At 40.4% G+C, this 20047-nt stretch overlaps 2 protein-coding genes across 2 annotated transcripts in view; one reads left to right on the top strand and one right to left on the bottom strand.

The window, feature by feature from the left end:
* Positions 1-7689: 7689 nt before the first annotated feature.
* LOC131681008 (tRNA methyltransferase 10 homolog A) lies at positions 7690-8816 on the top strand. The gene is made up of 2 exons (XM_058961720.1): positions 7690-8528; positions 8589-8816. The coding sequence occupies exons 1-2, from the start codon at positions 7781-7783 to the stop codon at positions 8750-8752; spliced, it is 912 nt and encodes a 303-aa protein (XP_058817703.1). The 5' UTR covers positions 7690-7780; the 3' UTR covers positions 8753-8816.
* A 6504-nt stretch (positions 8817-15320) lies between these two features.
* LOC131681002 (reticulophagy regulator 1) overlaps positions 15321-20047 on the bottom strand; it is a 60125-nt gene continuing 55398 nt past the window's right edge. The window contains exon 4 of the mRNA XM_058961712.1: positions 15321-17782. Within this exon, the coding sequence (XP_058817695.1) occupies positions 17016-17782 (767 nt within the window). The 3' untranslated portion in view covers positions 15321-17015. The remainder of the gene's footprint in view (positions 17783-20047) is intronic.

The raw sequence follows: 20047 nt of genomic DNA, 5'->3' as shown, positions 1-20047 counted from the left end.
TTAGTGGCAGAGTTGCGACATTCACTGATTTTCTTGGAAGGATTTGCAAAAACCTTCGAGTTTGTAGATTAGAAAAACATTTTCTTATGATTCACTGGTAAAAGTACAGAATTACCAAGCGCAAACTTAATACTAGTTAATAAAAGAAACTTTCTAATTAAATTCTTTTTCCAATTTACATTCGTCCTAATAAGGACGGTTTGTAGATAACTATGTTGATACAAGACGGGAATCTTTTAAAACAATTAAAACCTTACCGACGATTGTTTTTACTGCGTACATACATCTTTCCCCTTTCGCAGCTCACTCCGAATGAGTACGCTTCGCATCAAGGTGTTCCTATTTATAGACTTTACAATGCAGATGGAAGGCCGTCCTTTTGTTCGATAAATGAAAATATTTTCATCATTCGTTTTGGTGTAGCTTTCGCTTAGTGGAAGAGTTGCCACATTCACTGATTTTCTTGGAAGGATTTGCAAAAACCTTCGGGTTTGTAGATTAGAAAAACATTTTCTTACGATTCACAGGTAAAAGTACAGAATTACCAAGCGCAAACTTAATACTAGTTAATAAAAGAAACTTTCTAATTAAATTCTATGTTTGTCTATGTTGATACAAGACGGGAATCTTTTAAAACAATTTAAACCTTGCCGACGATTGTTTTTACTGCGTACATACATCTTTCCCCTTTCGCAGCTCACACCGAATGAGCACAGTTTTCATCATGGTGTTCCTATTTATAGACTTTACAATGCAGATGGAAGGCCGTCCTTTTGTTCGATAAATGAAAATGTTTTCATCATTCGTTTTGGTGTAGCTTTCGCTTAGTGGCAGTTGCCACATTCACTGATTTTCTTGGAAGGATTTGCAAAAACCTTCGGATTTGTAGATTAGAAAAACATTTTCTCATGATTCACTGGTAAAAGTACAGAATTACCAAGCGCAAACTTAATACTGGTTAATAAAAGAAACTTTCTAATTAAATTCTTTTTCCATTTTGCCTTCGTCCTGATAAGGACGGTTTGTCTATGTTGATACAAGACGGGAATCTTTTAAAACAATTCAAACCTTGCCGACGATTGTTTTTACTGCGTACATACTAGGGTGGGGCATTGTTATATGGAAAAACGTAATCATAACCTCATAAACCGAGCACAGCACTTTTTTGGTTCCATTTGGGGCCCCAAACAACTGTGCAAAATTTGGGGTCGATTGGATTTGACCCGGCGTAGCGCATTGCGTTTGAAATTTGTATGGAAATTAGTATGGGAAAACCTACTTTTTTGCATTTTCAATTTTACAGACTACAATTCTTCCTGCAGTATACCAACAATTAGATAGAAGTGTAACCCAGGATATGCTGAACAACTTTGCAGAAGGATGCATGGTGCTAGAATGTCTCTACAACAAGTTATAGCTGTTCAAAGTTCGATAGATCGAATTAATTGCCAAAAATCTTTTTTTTGCCAACACTGCGGGTGTACCAATGACTTTTCATATAGCATACCCAAATAAAATCATATACTTTAGATTTACCATATCGGTATGTTTGGATGAATTATTCAAAAGCCGTAGCTCAATTTCATGGGCGCAGGTAGTTTCGCAATAGGGCGTAGTGAGGGGAGAGGGGGGGGGGGGGGGGGGGGGGATTCAACATATAGAAATTCTAACTGAAATATCTGAAATCTTGTCGAGTTGAAATGTTAAGATGTATTATTTTAAAACATTTGCACAATGTCCTATGCATAATAATAACGATGAAACAAAACATACTGTATACCTCTGCATTGACTTGACATTGACTATATCAATTGAAGTTAAGTTGTAGACTGAATCAACTGATGTCGAGTTGATATGTCAGAGGAATGCATTGATTATATTTCAGTTTAACACGCACTATGATTTGATAGGATGCTCTTTTCGATGTTGTTCGATCACCTGAAGTAAAAATTGCTGTTGAACTGGGGCTCTTGTGAATTGTGTAAATATTATAAAATAATTCTTCTGAACATTCCAATTCAATAAGATTTCCGTTATTTCAGTTGAAATTTCCATATTTAAAAGTCTACCTCCCTCTCCCCTCACTGCGCCCTATTGCGAAACTACCTATGTCCATGAAATTGAGCTAAGGCTTATGATTAATTCATCCAAATATATTAATGTGGTAAATCTAATGTATATGATGTTAATTTGGTGTGCTATATGAAAAGTCATTGGTACACCCGCAGTGTTGGCAAAAAAAAAGATTTTTGGCAATTAATTCGATCTATCGAACTTTGAACAGCTATAACTTGTTGTAGAGACATTCTAGCACCATGCATCCTTCTGCAAAGTTGTTCAGCATATCCTGGATTACACTTCTATCTAATTGTTGGTATACTGCAGAAAGAATTATAGTCTGTAAAATTGAAAATGCAAAAAAGTAGGTTTTCCCATACTAATTTCCATACAAATTTCAAACGCAATGCGCTACGCCGGGTCAAATCCAATCGACCCCAAATTTTGCACAGTTGTTTGGGGCCCCAAATGGAACCAAAAAAGTGCTGTGCTGAAAAAACGATCATTTTGCCCCACCCTAGTACATACATCTTTCCCCTTTCGCAGCTCACACCGAATGAGCACAGTTTTCATCATGGTGTTCCTATTTATAGACTTTACAATGCAGATGGAAGGCCGTCCTTTTGTTCGATAAATGAAAATATTTTCATCATTCGTTTTGGTGTAGCTTTCGCTTAGTAGCAGAGTTGCCACATTCACTGATTTTCTTGGAAGGATTTGCAAAAACCTTCGAGTTTGTAGATTAGAAAAACATTTTCTCATGATTCACTGGTAAAAGTACAGAATTACCAAGCGCAAACTTAATACTAGTTAATAAAAGAAACTTTCTAATTAAATTCTATGTTTGTCTATGTTGATACAAGACGGGAATCTTTTAAAACAATTCAAACCTTGCCGACGATTGTTTTTACTGCGTACATACATCTTTCCCCTTTCGCAGCTCACACCGAATGAGCACGGTTTTCATCATGGTGTTCCTATTTATTGACTTTACAATGCAGATGGAAGGCCGTCCTTTTGTTCGATAAATGAAAATATTTTCATCATTCGTTTTGGTGTAGCTTTCGCTTAGTAGCAGAGTTGCCACATTCACTGATTTTCTTGGAAGGATTTGCAAAAACCTTCGGATTTGTAGATTAGAAAAACATTTTCTCATGATTCACTGGTAAAAGTACAGAATTACCAAGCGCAAACTTAATACTGGTTAATAAAAGAAACTTTCTAATTAAATTCTTTTTCCATTTTGCCTTCGTCCTGATAAGGACGGTTTGTCTATGTTGATACAAGACGGGAATCTTTTAAAACAATTCAAACCTTGCCGACGATTGTTTTTACTGCGTACATACATCTTTCCCCTTTCGCAGCTCACACCGAATGAGCACAGTTTTCATCATGGTGTTCCTATTTATAGACTTTACAATGCAGATGGAAGGCCGTCCTTTTGTTCGATAAATGAAAATATTTTCATCATTCGTTTTGGTGTAGCTTTCGCTTAGTGGCAGAGTTGCCACATTCACTGATTTTCTTGGAAGGATTTGCAAAAACCTTCGAGTTTGTAGATTAGAAAAACATTTTCTCATGATTCACTGGTAAAAGTACAGAATTACCAAGCGCAAACTTAATACTGGTTAATAAAAGAAACTTTCTAATTAAATTCTTTTTCCATTTTGCATTCGTCCTAATAAGGACGGTTTGTAGATAACTATGTTGATACAAGACGGGAATCTTTTGAAACAATTCAAACCTTGCCGACGATTGTTTTTACTGCGTACATCCATACGATCTTTCCCCTTTCGTAGCTCACACCGAATGAGTACGCTTTGCAGCCTTCGATGTTTTGGTAGCATTTTTAGTGGCAGTTACTACCGCCTTTTCAGTGACTGCGTTTCTTAGCCTTTGGCTTTTTGGCCTTCTCACCGCCACCACCGTTTTTCCTCTCTCCGGTGGCAGCCAATTTGATTGGTCGTCCGATGCAGCTTCTCACGACCACGCACGTCTGTTATGCACTGCGTCTTACACACGTCTGGCTTTGAGAAAAGCTGCGACACCCCTATTTATAGGTTTTATCATTAATGTTGATTCTCATTTAAAGTAGTTTTTGAACTATTTAAACAAATTTTATATAGCAAACAACGTATCGGTAGAAAGCGTTGAACGTTTTCCTTCCGATTTATGAAACAAGATTGGCAATCCGTTTAGTAGAAGAAAAGTTATTAAGGTTCAAATTGTACGTAACGCTTTCGCTAATATTCACTACTATCGCTTTCTCGCTCGTTCTCGTGGCGTGCATGGGCCTTTCCTTTCCGTCCGGCTTCTAATGGCATAACCAAAACTAATATGCCGGCTTTCCCCCACCAACTGCTCTCTTCAAGCAACCCAATACGAATAATCATAGGAACAAACATGTAGTGGACCTATATATAAACTTTTCATTATTTTATTGTTCGGTTGCTGCACAATATTGACGGCTGTGTGCGGGATGGGCTGAAAATTTTCACTTTTCCGAGTCGTTTTCGAAAGATTATTCAAAACACTATGTTTCCGTTGATAATGAATGTCCTACATATTCCAAAATTTAATACAACATTGGTACAAATATTTTCGACAAAATGCCGAAGAAATTGATTAAATCCATTCAGTACAACAAAAGATATAAGCGTTCAAAATCTTACATCATTTTTCTTCCGAAATTTTGAAAAGGGGCCCCTATATTGAAAGGTAAGTCGTTAGTCACGACAAAATGTTTGTAAATCAATGTTTGGTTATGCAGATTTTTCTGCAAATTTGGCAACGCTGTCTATGACAGCACTAGTTCTACACGCCACCGAAAAACTACCTAAAATTCAGTACTTTTGACTCAATCTCTTGGTATCGTGCAGGAATGTAAAATTAGGTAAACCGTGTTGAAGGTAGTTTCCATTTAACTACGGCAAAAATAATAACTCAACCTTAAGTTTAATTTACTTAAATTTAAGTTGAATTTACCTAATTTTGAGTATACCCCAAACAACTCAAAAGTACCTTACTGCACGGAAGACCTCGACTGAGTCGAATCTCTCGTTTTGTTTTTGACAACACTAATAAGTGCAAAAGCGATTCACAGCTCAAAAGTACCTAAATTTAAGTTAAAAGAACTTATTCTGTAGGTTATTTTACGGTTGCGTGTACACAGTAGAAAAAATCGAAAATATACACGGAAACAAAAAACTACCTAAAATTGAGTTCCTTTGACTCAATCTCGTGGTATCGTGGGGGAACTTAAAATTAGGTAAACCGTGTTGAAGGTAGTTTCCATTTAACCGTTGTGTATCCGACGCGGTACCCGGGTACCTTTTTAGGTTTCAATTAATAAAATTCCCATGTTTTATCCATAGCTGGAAATCAAAACTTTGCGACATCTTAGAACTTCACTAAGTCAAGCTTTTGGGTTAATAATATTGTTTATATAGTAAGGGAGGGAGTTAGGAGGGGCTCCTGAATTTTTTTACTACGTAACAGGCCGACGTGGGTACCCGGGTACCCACAAAACTGAAATATCAATAACTAAGGTAATTTCCAACCGATTTTGATGTTTTTGGGTGTTTTGGATTCAGGAACTCATCCGCTTTTGGACGTGGTAAAAATGAATCGGGTTACTTTATTCGGTTTCCGGGAATCCGGATTTCCGGAAGCAGGTTCCAGTACTGGGATACTATTTGTGAACTTCAATAGAATACTGGCAATATGGGTATCAAAATTCTTGGAATTGTATCAGTAGGCTGTATCTCGTGGTTTTGGAACCATTTGGTGATTTGACCCCGGCACGGACATTCCGGAGCAGGTTCCCGTGGGTCCGTGAGTGGCCATTCCATTCCAATTCCATTTTTTAAATTGCCATAGGGTCCCGTAACAATAAATAACAGACTTCCGAGACAATTTGAAGAGTTTTGATACTAATATTGCTAGGACATTATTAAAATTTACAAATCATACCCTAGTACTGGAACATTACCCCGGAAAATCCGGATTACCAAGAACCAGATCCATTCATCCGGTTCAACTTTACAAAATCAAAAAATGGACGAGTTTCTGAATCCAAAACATCTAAAAGTGTCCAAATCGGATGAAGGACCATAGTTATGAGCATTTCAAATTGTGGGTACCCGGGTACCCACGTTGGCCTGTTAAAGGTGTTTTTTTTTTGTTGGGCACATAACTGTTAACCACGGCAAAAATTACAACTCATGGATAGGTTTTTTATACTCAAATTTAAGTTGAATTTACCTAATTTTGAGTTCACTCCAAACAACTCAAAAGTACCTTCCTCCACGGAAGACCACGACTGAGTCGAACCTCTCGTTTTGTTTTTGACAACACTAATAAGTGCGAAAGCGACGCACAACTCAAAAGTAAGTTCCATATCAACATTTGAATAGGGCTAATAAGATTTGTAAACAAACTTTTGTTTTGCTGATTTCTCTTAATTTGTTATCATTTCAGCACAGAAAACATTTGAAATTGATTCTACCAAGGGTAAAGATGTTGATTCGTGTGTATTTTTCATAAAATTCAACTCGGTAGCGGAAAAATGAGCGAAATAAGTTTGTTTACAAAAGTCTCATTAGCCCTTTTGAAGAATTACTATTGAGTTAAAAGAACTTTTCTGCAGGTTGTTTTATTTAACCGTGTATGAACTTGTTATTAAGTGCTGATTCAAATGGTCCTTAGTGACAAATGTAAACAAACTGAGTTATTTGCAGCACAGCATGTGATTACAACATAGCTAACGAATACCGAAAACTAGGATTCATTATACCCAGTATTTATCAAAATAACAAGCATTATATAAAAAGTCGTAAAGTTTTCATGATCATATTTTGAAATTTTGCACTTGAGACCTTTTAAAATGAAAGGACCTATGCGCGAAATATTTCAAAACCTCTGCAACTGTTCATAGGCGCCATGCAAAAACGACGCAAGATTCATTTCATTCTATGTTTTCCCCACTGCACATAGGTACCTAGTAAAAACGTCCTAAGCATCAAAATAAAAGAAATTTTCTTCTGTTAATGCGACTTATTTTCGAAGTTGAATTTAGTAAGTATAATAAATTATAATTGGAAAGCTTAGTTAATCTAAAGTAACATGCCATTCGTTGGTTTTAACCACTTCCAGCCAATGGTTTGTTAATATAAACTAAAGTTTCGAGCAATTTTTTTTCTGCAAGGCTTCTGTTAAATCCAGTGCAACTATTTACCATAGTAATGAAGAACATTCGTATTCCGGTGCTCATTTTCTCGAAAACTTTGAAGATATTCAATATCCGTCGTAAGAGCTACCTTTGCTGAAAAAAGCCTTATGTGCAGCGTCGTATGATTCTTAGGCCCGAAAAAAAGACCTATGTGAAAGGTCCTATAATTTTCAAAAGGACGCATCATTTTAAAGCACTTAAAAACTACATTAGCACTAAATATTTCATGTTTTTAGTATTATTTACCTAAAGAGCATAGTCCATAGACTATATTGGCATAATTGTTTCATCAAAACGCATATTTGTTCTCTAATAAGGATTTGTTTTAGGTCCCTGAAACTTCAGCATCGTTTTTCTCAGTTCGAGCTCAATGTCACTTAGGACCTTTTGAATAAGTACTCTTGATTTAAAAGGTTTGAAATAAAAACAAACTTCTGTTGTGGATATAGCATGTGGTGGAATTCATTCATTAGAGATTAAAAACCAGTCAAGATGAATGTCGAATCAAACAGTGTTACTATTGTGAGTAAACCAGTTTCCAGTCCAGAACCAGCTCAAACCACAGATGCCACGACGACATCCCTGGAGGAAGGTCCCATGTCCAAACGGCAGCGTAAAAAGCTGCTCAAACTACAGCAATGGGAAGTTAAGAAAAAGGATAAACGGCTCAAGGAGAAGGAAAAAATGAAACAACGAAAGCTGGAAGCGATAGAGACCGGACAACCAATACGGAACGGTCCCAGCAGAAAGGAACTGAAACGAAACAAAGTTGACTATAGCAAATCGGACATTACGATCGTCGTGGATCTCAGCTTCGACGGGATGATGATCGACAAGGATGTGGCAAAGTGTGTGAAACAACTGCTCAGGATCTACACTATGAACCGTAGATCGGAGAAACCTATCCCGCTGCATTTTACTGGTATTAAAGAGGGAGGTGCCATCGAAAGGCATCTCAAACGAAACGATGGCTATCAGCATTGGGATGTTAGGTTCAGTGCGGATTCATTTTTGAACATGTTTGATAAACAAAAATTAGTTTATTTAACTAGCGAATCGGATAACGTTTTGTCTGAGCTGGAAAAGGATCACGTGTACGTTATTGGAGGTTTGGTAGATCACAATCAGCATAAAGGGCACTGTCACACGCTAGCCAGCGAAATGGGAATCAAGCATGCTCGGTTACCACTGAGTGAGCATGTTGTGATAAAGACAAGAACAATACTGACTATCAATCAGGGTAGATTAGTTTTCGATTGAATAATTTTACATGAATTATGAACTTTTTCTTTTTTTACAGTTTTTGAAATCCTGATGAAAATTCAACTCGGAAGAAAATGGCAGGATACACTTCTCGAGGTGCTACCGATGCGAAAGGGAGCAAAACCAATAGAAGGAACTAAGGTTGAACATATTTTAGGAGATGTTGTACAGACTGTACATCAAAATATCGCCTCTAGCTAGCACAATATTTCACGTTTGTTACTTCTTTATACCGGAATGTAATAAATGAAATTATTACTGTTTTCGCGGATTGTACATCATTACCTATATCATAATATACTGGAATGCAATGTTTCTTGAACCATTTCCCGTAAAATTAACCCTTTCTTGACCTTTTTTGTGCCTTTTTATGTATGGAGACCGAACACAACAGGCAGCTGAGCGTCTGAGCGACTCCATAATACCTTTCCGTAAGGAATTCCGGATCATTCTGGATAGAAAAACAACGTTCATTCATATTTTCTACAATTCAAAAGAAATTTCAAAAGCTGACAAAACTCCTCTGAACGGCCTGCTTCCAACACCCAAGGCTCATTCTCATGAGAAGTCAAACTATACTATGCTATATTTCCCCCTAAGGAGAAATCTTGGGCGAAAATTTTTGGTGAAACACCTCTTTGTAGGTGAAAGGCACAAATCCTAACTTAACAAAGTCATGGGTGCGTTTTGACCGTTCCGTTTTAAGGATTTAGCGTCAAGCCGGCGCTAATCTATACCGACAAATAAGTTAGTGTCGGTTTCTGATGAAACCCATGACTTTGTTAAGTCAAACTATAGTTCTGAGCCGTTTGTACTACGAACTGGACATGCCTTGTCGGAACCTTGAACGTCTAGGGAATATCTCTGCTCAACAACGCAATACGGCTCGCGTTCTGTCTCTTATCTAGCCCACTGGCAGAGCGTGCTTGCGTATAAGCCCGTGTCCTTCTCTGCCGATTGGCGTTAGTAGTAGCCATGTTAAGGTGGGGTCATTTGTTTCCTCGTAATCTGATCGAGAATAAGTTCTACAACCACGTGCAGTTGTTTACCGACAGCTCCAAGTTGGACCAAGAAGTTTGGACGGTAGTGAGCGGATCTGGTGCCGATTTCGCCATTCGCTTAGCACCACATGTTCCCTCCTCTTCGCCGAAGCCTAGCTTTGATGAGAAAACCCAAAGACGTACCAGTTGCCATTTTGACAGATACATGTTCCATAATATCTGCACTAACCTCAGGAGAGCTCGACTCATCCATGTGTCTAGGAAATCGAAAGCTGGTGTGACCCTCTCACATGCATCTGATAGGTTCCCGGGTACTGCGGGATCGCCGAGAATCCGTAACTACAGAGATTAAATTAAAAATACACGACGTACAATGCGAACTACCACCATACACGACCGGTTTTAAGGGAAAGATCTGCTAGGACCACCAGGAGCAGTATCTTTTCACCGCGGTTTCTTACGTTACTCAAGAACTCGTGAAACTACCACCGTCCCAGATTGCTTGAAATACGGGCTTCCACTGAAATCTGATAGGTATTCTAGTGATACTCTGTCCTCATCATCCTTCAGTTCAGGCACCTTAAAACCCCATCATAGACAAAGAAATTATTTATTTTTGGGCGAATAACACTTAGGCTTAAGGACCCTGGGCTTTGATGGGTCCTGCTAGTGGGACTCTTTAGATCTCCGGAAGTCATGCACTCAGTACACCAGCGCGACTGACAAAAGGTTAAACTTTTCCAAGCCAGGACTTCCAAAGATCACAATAGACCAGATGATCTTTGGTAGCCCAACGGCGCGGAGCGCTTTTCAGGGGAAGAATGTTCTTCAGGATGGTACCAGGTTTCAGCGCATGCAAATGCATTTCTGGGGCACTTTGGCGTGGGGGTGTGTATTCAATTGTTGGCGGGTGGATTATTAGGCTCGGGTTTTGCGTGGAGACTTTCTTTCACTTAAACCTAAAAACTCCTCGGTGATTAGGTCAACGTGTTGGCACTTATATCGTTTTTGTTGAAGTGAAACTGAGTCAGTTTCTAACCGTAACTGCTGTCAAAATGTATGAACTGACAGTGGTTGGAGTTAGAACCTGACTTAGTTTCGGGTTCAAGCAAAAACGCCATTAAGAATTTATGAACGCGGTATTAAGTGCGAACATTCAAACGCCTATTCTCCCCATAAATCACCCACGCCCAGAAGCCCCAACTATCGGTCTTAGTAGCTTAGATGTATACCTTAAATTGGACCACTTTAAAAAATTGTACGTTAGAATTATGGACGCGCGAACATGCACAAATTCGCACGAATTTTCAAACCATCACACGGCTATACAAACGAATTTATACATGCGAAGTTACGTACACGCTAGTAAACGAGACATGCAAATGCTCACGCGATTAAATACAACAATATACAATACTAAATACAAACGCTCGTCTCCCTCGTGGTAATACAAGCCTAGTTGCAAAAGTGAACATGCAATCACGGTAAACCACCCACGGTCATAGCACCTAGGTCGAGTCCTTTAGATGGACTATTCCCACAATAAAAACCTATTCTAATCCGCCTAGTGGTGCAATTGTGCATTTCTCATTTATGTTACTATGTTTTAATTACCGCAAGATTCTACTGTATCGATTTCGTTGGCTATTTTCGGAAAATTTAAGGCTAAGAGAAACGAAAGCAATACAATTGAAAGACGGATAGGTATTCTAGAGCGAATCAGTTATAAATTTAGAACGGAAAATAAGAACTATGCAGGCTCATATGAACATGATCGAAATGAAATGTGAAGAATCCTTTGCCTTCTGTTGCTAGGAGTTGGGCTTTCCATGGTCACTGATAGAACATAACACTTCATGTTTCACCGCCAACACCGGCAAACAATTTTTCACAAATCATCGCATAGAACGATCATGCGCTCATTCTTTCCCCTTCTGCTAGCATCAAACCGTGACGTGCATTGCATTCAATCGACACCAAATCATTGATGCCGCACCGAAAGGGTTAGGGAGGGGCGTTGCAATACCCAGCTGCACATTATCACCCTTATTCTTGTTAACGACGAATGCGAGATTCGTTCGAAAGCGATTCGTACGAATAGTAATCCTGTTCGATTTTGCTGTCGTAAACGGGAATACAAACCACTTTCGAACGAATCTCGCGTTCGTCGTAAACAAGAATAAGGGTGTATACCTTCCATTTGAGACCTGGATTGAAAGAAATATGCCCGGAAATATTTCAAGGAATGTTTAATTGGCCATCAGTGTTCTCGACTCGCGAAACGAAGTAGTTTAATGATCTTTTCAATGGATTTTGAAACGCTGAGTTTTCACGATTGTATCGGATTATATGAGAAATTCCAGTGTGACCTTACTAATCACCCGGTAACTCCGGAACCAAAAGTCAGAACCGAATGAAATTCAATGACATAGATTACTATATCTTTCGTTTTAAATCAAGTTTGCAAAAATTGGTCATGGATTCGCAGATAGCTTATGAACTTGGCGAATTTCTCGGGGGTATCATGAACCGTCCTAGATGGCCAATGGGGTCAAAGTTACTTTGATTGGTCATTGGTGATCTAGACTAGCAAAACCAAGTAATGCTGCACCCAATTGAATATGCATTACATCATTCGGACATCATGGTGATACCGTTTATATAGGAATTTGCAGTGTGATCACACTCTTCAACCCGTAACTCCGAAACTGGAAATCGTAACAACTAAAAAATCAATTGCATCAATTGGGAAATACCTTTCATTTGAAACAAAGTTTATGTAAATCGGTTCAGCCATATCTGAGAAAAATTGTGTGAGTTCAAATGACACACACATATATACACGTGATCGTGGAAACTATGGAGGCTGCGCAGAAGCAAAAGAGACGAGGAGACCGTCCGCGCTGAACGTTTGAAACGCCTACAACAGTGCTAGTTGGGCTGCAATCGCCGATTTGCTGCACAGACTGAGAGTTCCTGAGTACCTTTGTAGGATCCTGAGGAGCTGAGGGCGTTCCACAGACTTTCATAATCGGTCCAACTCTTTGGAATACTGTGTACGACGGAGTGCTGAAGCGGCATGTAGACTGTTGATTTTGCGGACGACATGATGTTCCTAGTGATCGGTAAACACTAGAGGAAGTAGGAGTACTCGCTACGGAAGCGATAGATGCCGTCGAAGACTGGATGCGCGAGAAACTGGCGTTAGCTCATCTTAAAACTCATCCACTCAAAGCGGGAACTTCGACAACTGGGCAAGATGATCGGCTAAGCTTAAATAGCGACGTCGAACACACACGTGGAAAAACCGTGAAAGTGATCTTAGCACTATCTCGGATAATGCACAACAATTCGGCGATCAGAAGCAGTAAAAGGAGGCGAGTGTCTCCACATGGTGCTCAGATACGCAGATGATGAGGAACAGACCTCGGCTGAACAGCACGTTCAGACTGTGTTTAGCGCGTATCGAACTATCTCGTCAGAGACAGCCTATGTGATAGCCGGAAGGATTCCCATAAACTTTCTACTCTAAGAACATAGCAAGTGGCACAAGATGCGTCCGTAAACGAACCCGAGCTGATATCTTATGAAAGTGGAAACATCAGTGGAATCACGTTGTAAATGGTAGATGGACCCATCGAATAATTTCATGCCTGTTGGTGTGGGTAAACAGAGCCCACGGTGAAATTAACTTCCACATGACGCATTTCTTGTCTGGTCATGGCTGCTTCAAGAAGTATCTGCACAGGTTAAGCCACGCGAGATACAGAGGAATGAAAATGAAAACCATTGTCAGTGAGGACGTCAACATGAACAATATTGTCCAAAGAATGTGTGCGGACGAAGAAAAATTGGACGCTGTGAACAGCACAGTCGTTCAGATCATGTCGAAGATGGGGAGAGGAGCAACAGCTGCCAACGAAGCAGTACAGGGCTTCGGGTCGTCGAGGTACCGATGAGTCGGAAGTTACACTGCAATCGGAACTGTCGGACCGACCTTGGCCTCTCGATAAATCAGTCTGCTGATGATAGGTAAAGGAGACCAGTGGGTGCGACCGGAGTAAGCTAGAACCGCCGCCGGAGACTAGACTAAGCGCACGAGGGTCATCCTCCACCCGGAATCGCAGGACTGACCTCGGCACTTAACGGACCAGCAGCGAGAGAATTTTCGATGTCGGGAAATTTCTCCGTCGGAGTGAGCTAGACCCACCGCGGAGTACTAGTTCGGGTAGATCGTGAAGTAGCACTGGCAAATGGTCGACGGGGCGCCAATGAACTGGAAGTCATTCTCCACCCAGAATCGCAGGACCGACCTCGCCATCTGCACGGGTAGCATCAGTTTCGGAAGATCGTCCACTACTAGGGAACTCTTCGTCGGAGTAGGAAAGATCCGCCGTCGGGACTATTCCGAGTAGTCCGGAGCGAATCGTCAAGTCACCAGTGAACTGGACGCAATCCACCAGCAGGAATCACTGGACAGACCGTGACACTCTTCCGGACTGCATCGAAGCAGGAATAACGTGTCCGGTTTCGGGAGAAATTCTTTCGTCGGGAAACTCTCCGCCTAGATAGGCTAGCTCCACCGTCTGGGACTACGCCGCGTAGCACCGAACGTGACAAACCACCACTATAGGGTCGTCGAGGTACCTGTGCAACCGGAATCGCTGGATCGACCACGCATCCAACTAGTCATCGCAGAGAGGAGCGCATTACAATATCATGCAGTGCAGGGCTGATAAGGCGATAATGAGACTAGCGAACTAGTACAACCAGCTAGACCTGGAATCAAGCGAAGTCCTCCCCTAACCGAAGTTGTCATTTCAAATGGAAACCGGGGGGATCAGACAAATGTCGTACTATTGATGGAGGTTAGAGGATTAGGGGTCAGAGTTATCTCCTCTGTTCAGAGTCCCTCACTCTGGCACACGATAGATGAAATCGGTAGTGTGGTCCAACTACTGAACGTGTGCTAGGTCGGCGTAAACGCATTACCATGTAAAAAAATACGCACACATGCATTTTCCGATTTTGACGAACTGATTCGAATGATACATGAATCTCAGCCTCGGTTGAGACAAAAGGGCAAAACAAACTTACACACTAGACAATAAGTTTCAGAGCACCATAGGCGGAGTCTCTACTGCCTATAATCACAAGCCAGTCCCGTGTAGATAGGGAATCCCATAGAAAATGGAACTGACTTTCGATTATGGGCAGTCTGGTGTTATAATGGAAGTCTCTTCCAGTATCTTAATGGCAACCTCACAATTAAACATCAGAATTGAGGTCACGCGACCATTAAAAATTCCACGTGATAAGGCATATGACCGAACAGCTATACAAATTATTTTTTACACGCGAAGGCACAACCACACTAGCACACGCAACAAGCAAACACCACGCGATCAAACACGTTAACATACAAACGCTCCAGCCTTTCGCAACCAAACCTGGTCACAAATGCGAACAGGTAATGGTGTGATCAAAGTGAAACAAGCGCAACATTCTAACTGAAACAAACGATCACATCAAAGCGCACTAGTAAACGAATGCTCATACCCATACTGAAAAAGATTTTTTAAGAATTTATTTATTTGGATTTGCTCACATTTGAGTTATACAAAATATTTAAAAAAAATATTCCTTTAAATGAAAGTAATTTTGGACATGTCATTCCAAAAATAACGTACAATTCATGTATGTGTAATCCATTTGAAATGGAATACAAGGGTATTCTTTCAATTCTAAACGGTATAAATATACGCAGATTTACGATATACAAATTCAATATTAATTAGCTTTACTTGCAATACGTCACAATAGTCGTTACAGGTATATATGGTAAAGTAAAACATATCACACATATTTCATTACATATTATTTAAGTTTATTTACTCGTTCTTCGAACAGGTGGATCGTTCACAATCTCCAATTAAGTGTCTATTCGGAATTTGCCCCAACCCAAGTAGCATTTCTAGTTTTATAGCACGTTAAAAGTGCATTCTAAGTTTTGAGAAGGGCTTCTGAGGTGCCATAAAACCTCAATTGTTACTAGGGATGTTACATTGCATTCACCGTTCACAGGCAAATTGAAAAGATAAGAAGGTGTTTTCGTGGTATCTGAGAAATGTATAATGGCATATAAACAGACAAACAGACACAACACATTCTTTGCTTTCATCGATTACGTAAACTGCCCATAATCGCAAGTCAGTCCCATGTAGATAGGGCTATCCCATAGAACATGGGACTCACTTGCGATTATGGGCAGTAAGATCATCGTTTCCTTGGTACCCATAGCGCAGCGATCGCCCCGGTAGGGAAAAAAATGTTAGACAACTACTCCCTACTGGCAGGTGAACCTTATCTACCTCACCATAGAACTATTTGTACATACAGTGATTGAGGAGTTGTACTTTATTCGATTTTCGGGTACGAGAATTGCAGAAAGATGCTTTGTTTTTGGTTACCTAGTTACGGGTTAAAAGTGTGCTAACTTGGTGACGCTACACACATGATTCATGCATCTATGAAAAGATAGATAAAAAAGGGTTGTATCTGATTGTCGGTGTCTTTTATATCCGTTTAGCTACAACATACGCGATACCTCGTGAATTGAAAATATTTATAATATACTGCTTTTGATCTTCGTTTGTCAATCTTCCTGTTTCTCCGGATTGAGTTAATGTTTACTTCTCTAATTTATAGGAGGTGAAGTTGGTAGCAGGACTGCTCTCAGCAAAATTCATTAAACCTAAATTCTTTGGACTAGCTTATTGCTGTGTAACATTTTCATAGGATTGTTGAGCTCGGGATTGATCGATCTAACAAATGAGTGGTTCTATTGTTGGGAATTGCAAAAGGAGATATGACGAGAATCGACACCTGGTTGTTATCAAGGATTAGGACTGTCATAACTTGATTCAGGAGAAGTAAAAATAATATACATGTACACATATTTACAGAGTACTTCGTGCTTTTTTCCAAATCTGGCACTAGTAATATACTTATTTAAGAAGTTGCGACGTATGTTTGTTTGAAATAAAGTTACGTGATATGTTAAATCAAATTCAAGGGCAGTAATACTTAACAAAATATATTTTAGTCAAGACCTCAAAAAAGAAGAAACATATGCAAATAAGATTCTTTGACAAACTAAAATTTTGATTCGGGTGAACCTCGAAATTTCATTATTTTTTTGCAATCAGCGGAGGAGAAACTACATAAATGGTAACTACTGTCATACCGCTAAGTTCGGTATTAGTGAGAAAAGGGACAACTGGTTTCTTATTATTTTCACTGTTCACTACCGATCCCTGTTACGTTTCTACGATAATTAGTTACGAGTTGTCTCCTCTTTTCAAATCAATAAACTCTTCTGTGGAAGATCTCTGAAGAACCAGGAAGCAAAAACTTATATTCTCAAAATAAATACCTTGCTGTTATCCTCGAGGACTACCACCTTATGCATTGTTCAATTCGTCCGGATTAAGCATTTCAAAATCGCTATCCCCGTCCTCGTCAGTAGAATCACCATACGCCCGTCGACCGCTGGTGCTGGCAGCAGAAGTGGTCATGCGATTGTATTTATGTATACGGTTACTCGGCGCAGGTTGCGATTGACTCATTGTCGAAGCACCCGCAATAGCTGAGCTAAGATAATCGAGCATACTGCCGGCAAGCAGATTACCTGCTAAACTCGCCAGCTGGTCCTGATGTTGGGGACGTTTCGGTTCCACCAGTTGTTGTGGTTGCTGCTGGAGTTCGTACTGCGAATTATGATGCGAAAAGTGACCTCTTTTTCGGCTACTATCGGGAACGTCATCGAAGTTCAATCCACGCGAGATACTATCGTCCGAATCGGACGAGGTATTCGCATTGAAGTGGCTACTTTTGAACTTGATCTCACCGGTCGCGGGCACCTCAGCTGCCGACTTGTTACTACCACTGGCAAACAAAAGTTCGTCACTGCTGGACTCAGTCGATTGCTCTTCGTCCAGTTCCTGAATGCTATTCTGAGGCATCAGCAAATCCGAGTAGGTATCGTCCTCATCTTCGTTATCTACGGCACCAGCTTTGCACTCGCTAATAGTGCTGTCCGCTCGGTACACTGCGCTGACATCAGCCTCTTCGCCGGCTTGTCTCAAGATCGTAGCGGTAGCTTCGGTGATCTCCGGTAGAAATTCTTCTACTTCTTTGTCGAACAAGGCGGCCGAAAGTGGGGTTGGTGCTGTAAAGAAAAGGTATATAATGGTTTGTTAATGTTTGTAGAAAATATCGCATAAATCATATAAAAGTTCAACTCTATAGCCAGAAACATTTTTCACGATCATCATAGATAGTTTTGCGTAAGAATGGGATATTCATATAAAAAGTAGATCAAGTTGTAAAGTAAATCTTCGGAGCAGCGTGCACTCAGTGCACTAGCGCGACTGCCGGAAGGTTAAGGGGTAAGACCACCATGCGCATCAAAAAGGAGAAATTTTGGGATTTTTAGAATCGTAATGACAACTGTCAATTTTTTTTCAGATTCTGAATCAATCGAATTTCCAGTTTTTACGATCAAAAAATGGTATGTATGTTGTGATGATGATGATTGCTACAATTAGAATCTAGACACTTGATTTATTTTGTAGTAGCGCGGATTAGCTTGAAAAGTACACGTGTTGCAGTGTTATGAATACGAATTTATACAGTTATGAAATTGAATTTATACATACGAAGTTATATACACGCTAGCACATACGACATACAAACGTCCACGCGATCGAACAAGTTAACATACAAACACTGGAGCCCTTCGCGATGATACACAAAAGCGAACATATAATCGCGATCATCCACGCACAACTGCGCCCAATATTTCACAAAAACACTGACAATTTAGTGAACACTATTGCACTTATCATCCGATCAAGTGCGAACAAATAAACGCTATGTCCCACACGATGGTGACATCCCTACGCCTGCATATTTGAACCGTACACTCAATATCACAATCAGAATCACGACCCATTGAAATTGGCCTTAAGCAGAATTTTGGTGGGTTACATTTCCCTTCTCGTCTGCAATTGTAGTGAATGATTTTGACACGGAACCCGGCCGAGAGCCGAGCTCTACACTGCCCATAACAGCATAAGAGTCCCATGTTGAAAAACAGCAAGCCGAGAAAAACGCTGTTCAAGATTGTCCCATCCATTGAGCCAAATGGATGGGACAACCATGTTTTGGTATTTTTTTTTGATATTTTCTGAACAAACCCGGTAATCTTATTTGTGCAGTGTGATTGAGTGGTGATACAGAATACAATCCAATGGATAACTCATTTTCGACAAAAATCCACATGGGACTCTTATGCGTTTATGGGCAGTACAGCTCCACTAGGATTAGTCTCAAAAAACACTCCTAAAACTAACCACGATATGATAAAGCCGTCGGTGGCCAACTAACGTTCTAGAGAGTAGATTTCCTTCCTAGAGAAAATTTTCCTTCTTTTTCTACAGTTCCTAGGCATAGCAAGAAACCATCATTCTGATGATCCTGAGGAGCTATATCGTTAGCCCTTCTGCAAATGATCTCTTAGGGTGCTAACAGAGAGGCGGCGAGAAGCTGAGCTGGGGCTGGAATTGACATTAGAATACGAGATGCGAGAAACCTGTCAGACGATGGTGAGATCTGTTCAATCAGCCATGCCGGAATAATTCAGCCACCATCGGGACGCATGTCACTAAGTATTATGGAAGCCTCTTGTCCTCCCGAATCAGTTTAGCAACTCGTCGCACCGCATCTACGCAGCTGTCCCGGTTTTGATTGCGGTGATGGATCGGGGAACTTCCAGAACATCCTCCCAGGCAAGTACCGTCTAGCTAGGGAACCTACCTGCGCTGATCGACTTTCGAGCTACTGGATTAATCCATAAAACACCTTTGTTGATCTAATACACGCTGGCGGCGGTGTTATGTCACTGTTTCCAGGCGATGATGATGTGGCTGTGGAAAATAATTTCATAAGGCATTTATCTCTGGACAACGAGAGCTTTGATGCCTCCGTCACAGACGAGTATACTCCGATCGTCCTTATCGATCCTGTTGCTACCCCTTCAACATCCTCATCCGACACATAGAATTGAAAAGGAGCTCTTCTAAAATCGCTGCCCGAATTCTGATTAACGCCCTCGTAATTCGAACACATCTGACCTTAACTCTGCTGCGCGACATCTAATCGCTCCGGGTTCTGGAACAACTAACAACACGTTTCAGGCACGCATCCCTTCGTCTGAACGTCAAAGTTTCGATGCGTCATCAAGTCACCATGGACTTCCAGCACGCAGCATTTTTTGCCAGGTAACATAAGAACCAGTATATGTGAAGCTTCGAATGGTACTGCTCGCCTTTCAAGTAATGTCACCTTTCAGGCACGCATCTCTTCGTCTAATCATACTGACACCTGCCAAGCGCACGGATCATCAGACGATCGTCCTTGGATCGACGTGACG

This window comes from Topomyia yanbarensis, chromosome 1, assembly GCF_030247195.1.
Source record: "Topomyia yanbarensis strain Yona2022 chromosome 1, ASM3024719v1, whole genome shotgun sequence".
Taxonomy (NCBI): domain Eukaryota; kingdom Metazoa; phylum Arthropoda; class Insecta; order Diptera; family Culicidae; genus Topomyia; species Topomyia yanbarensis.
This window is presented reverse-complemented; position numbering and strand designations above follow the sequence as displayed.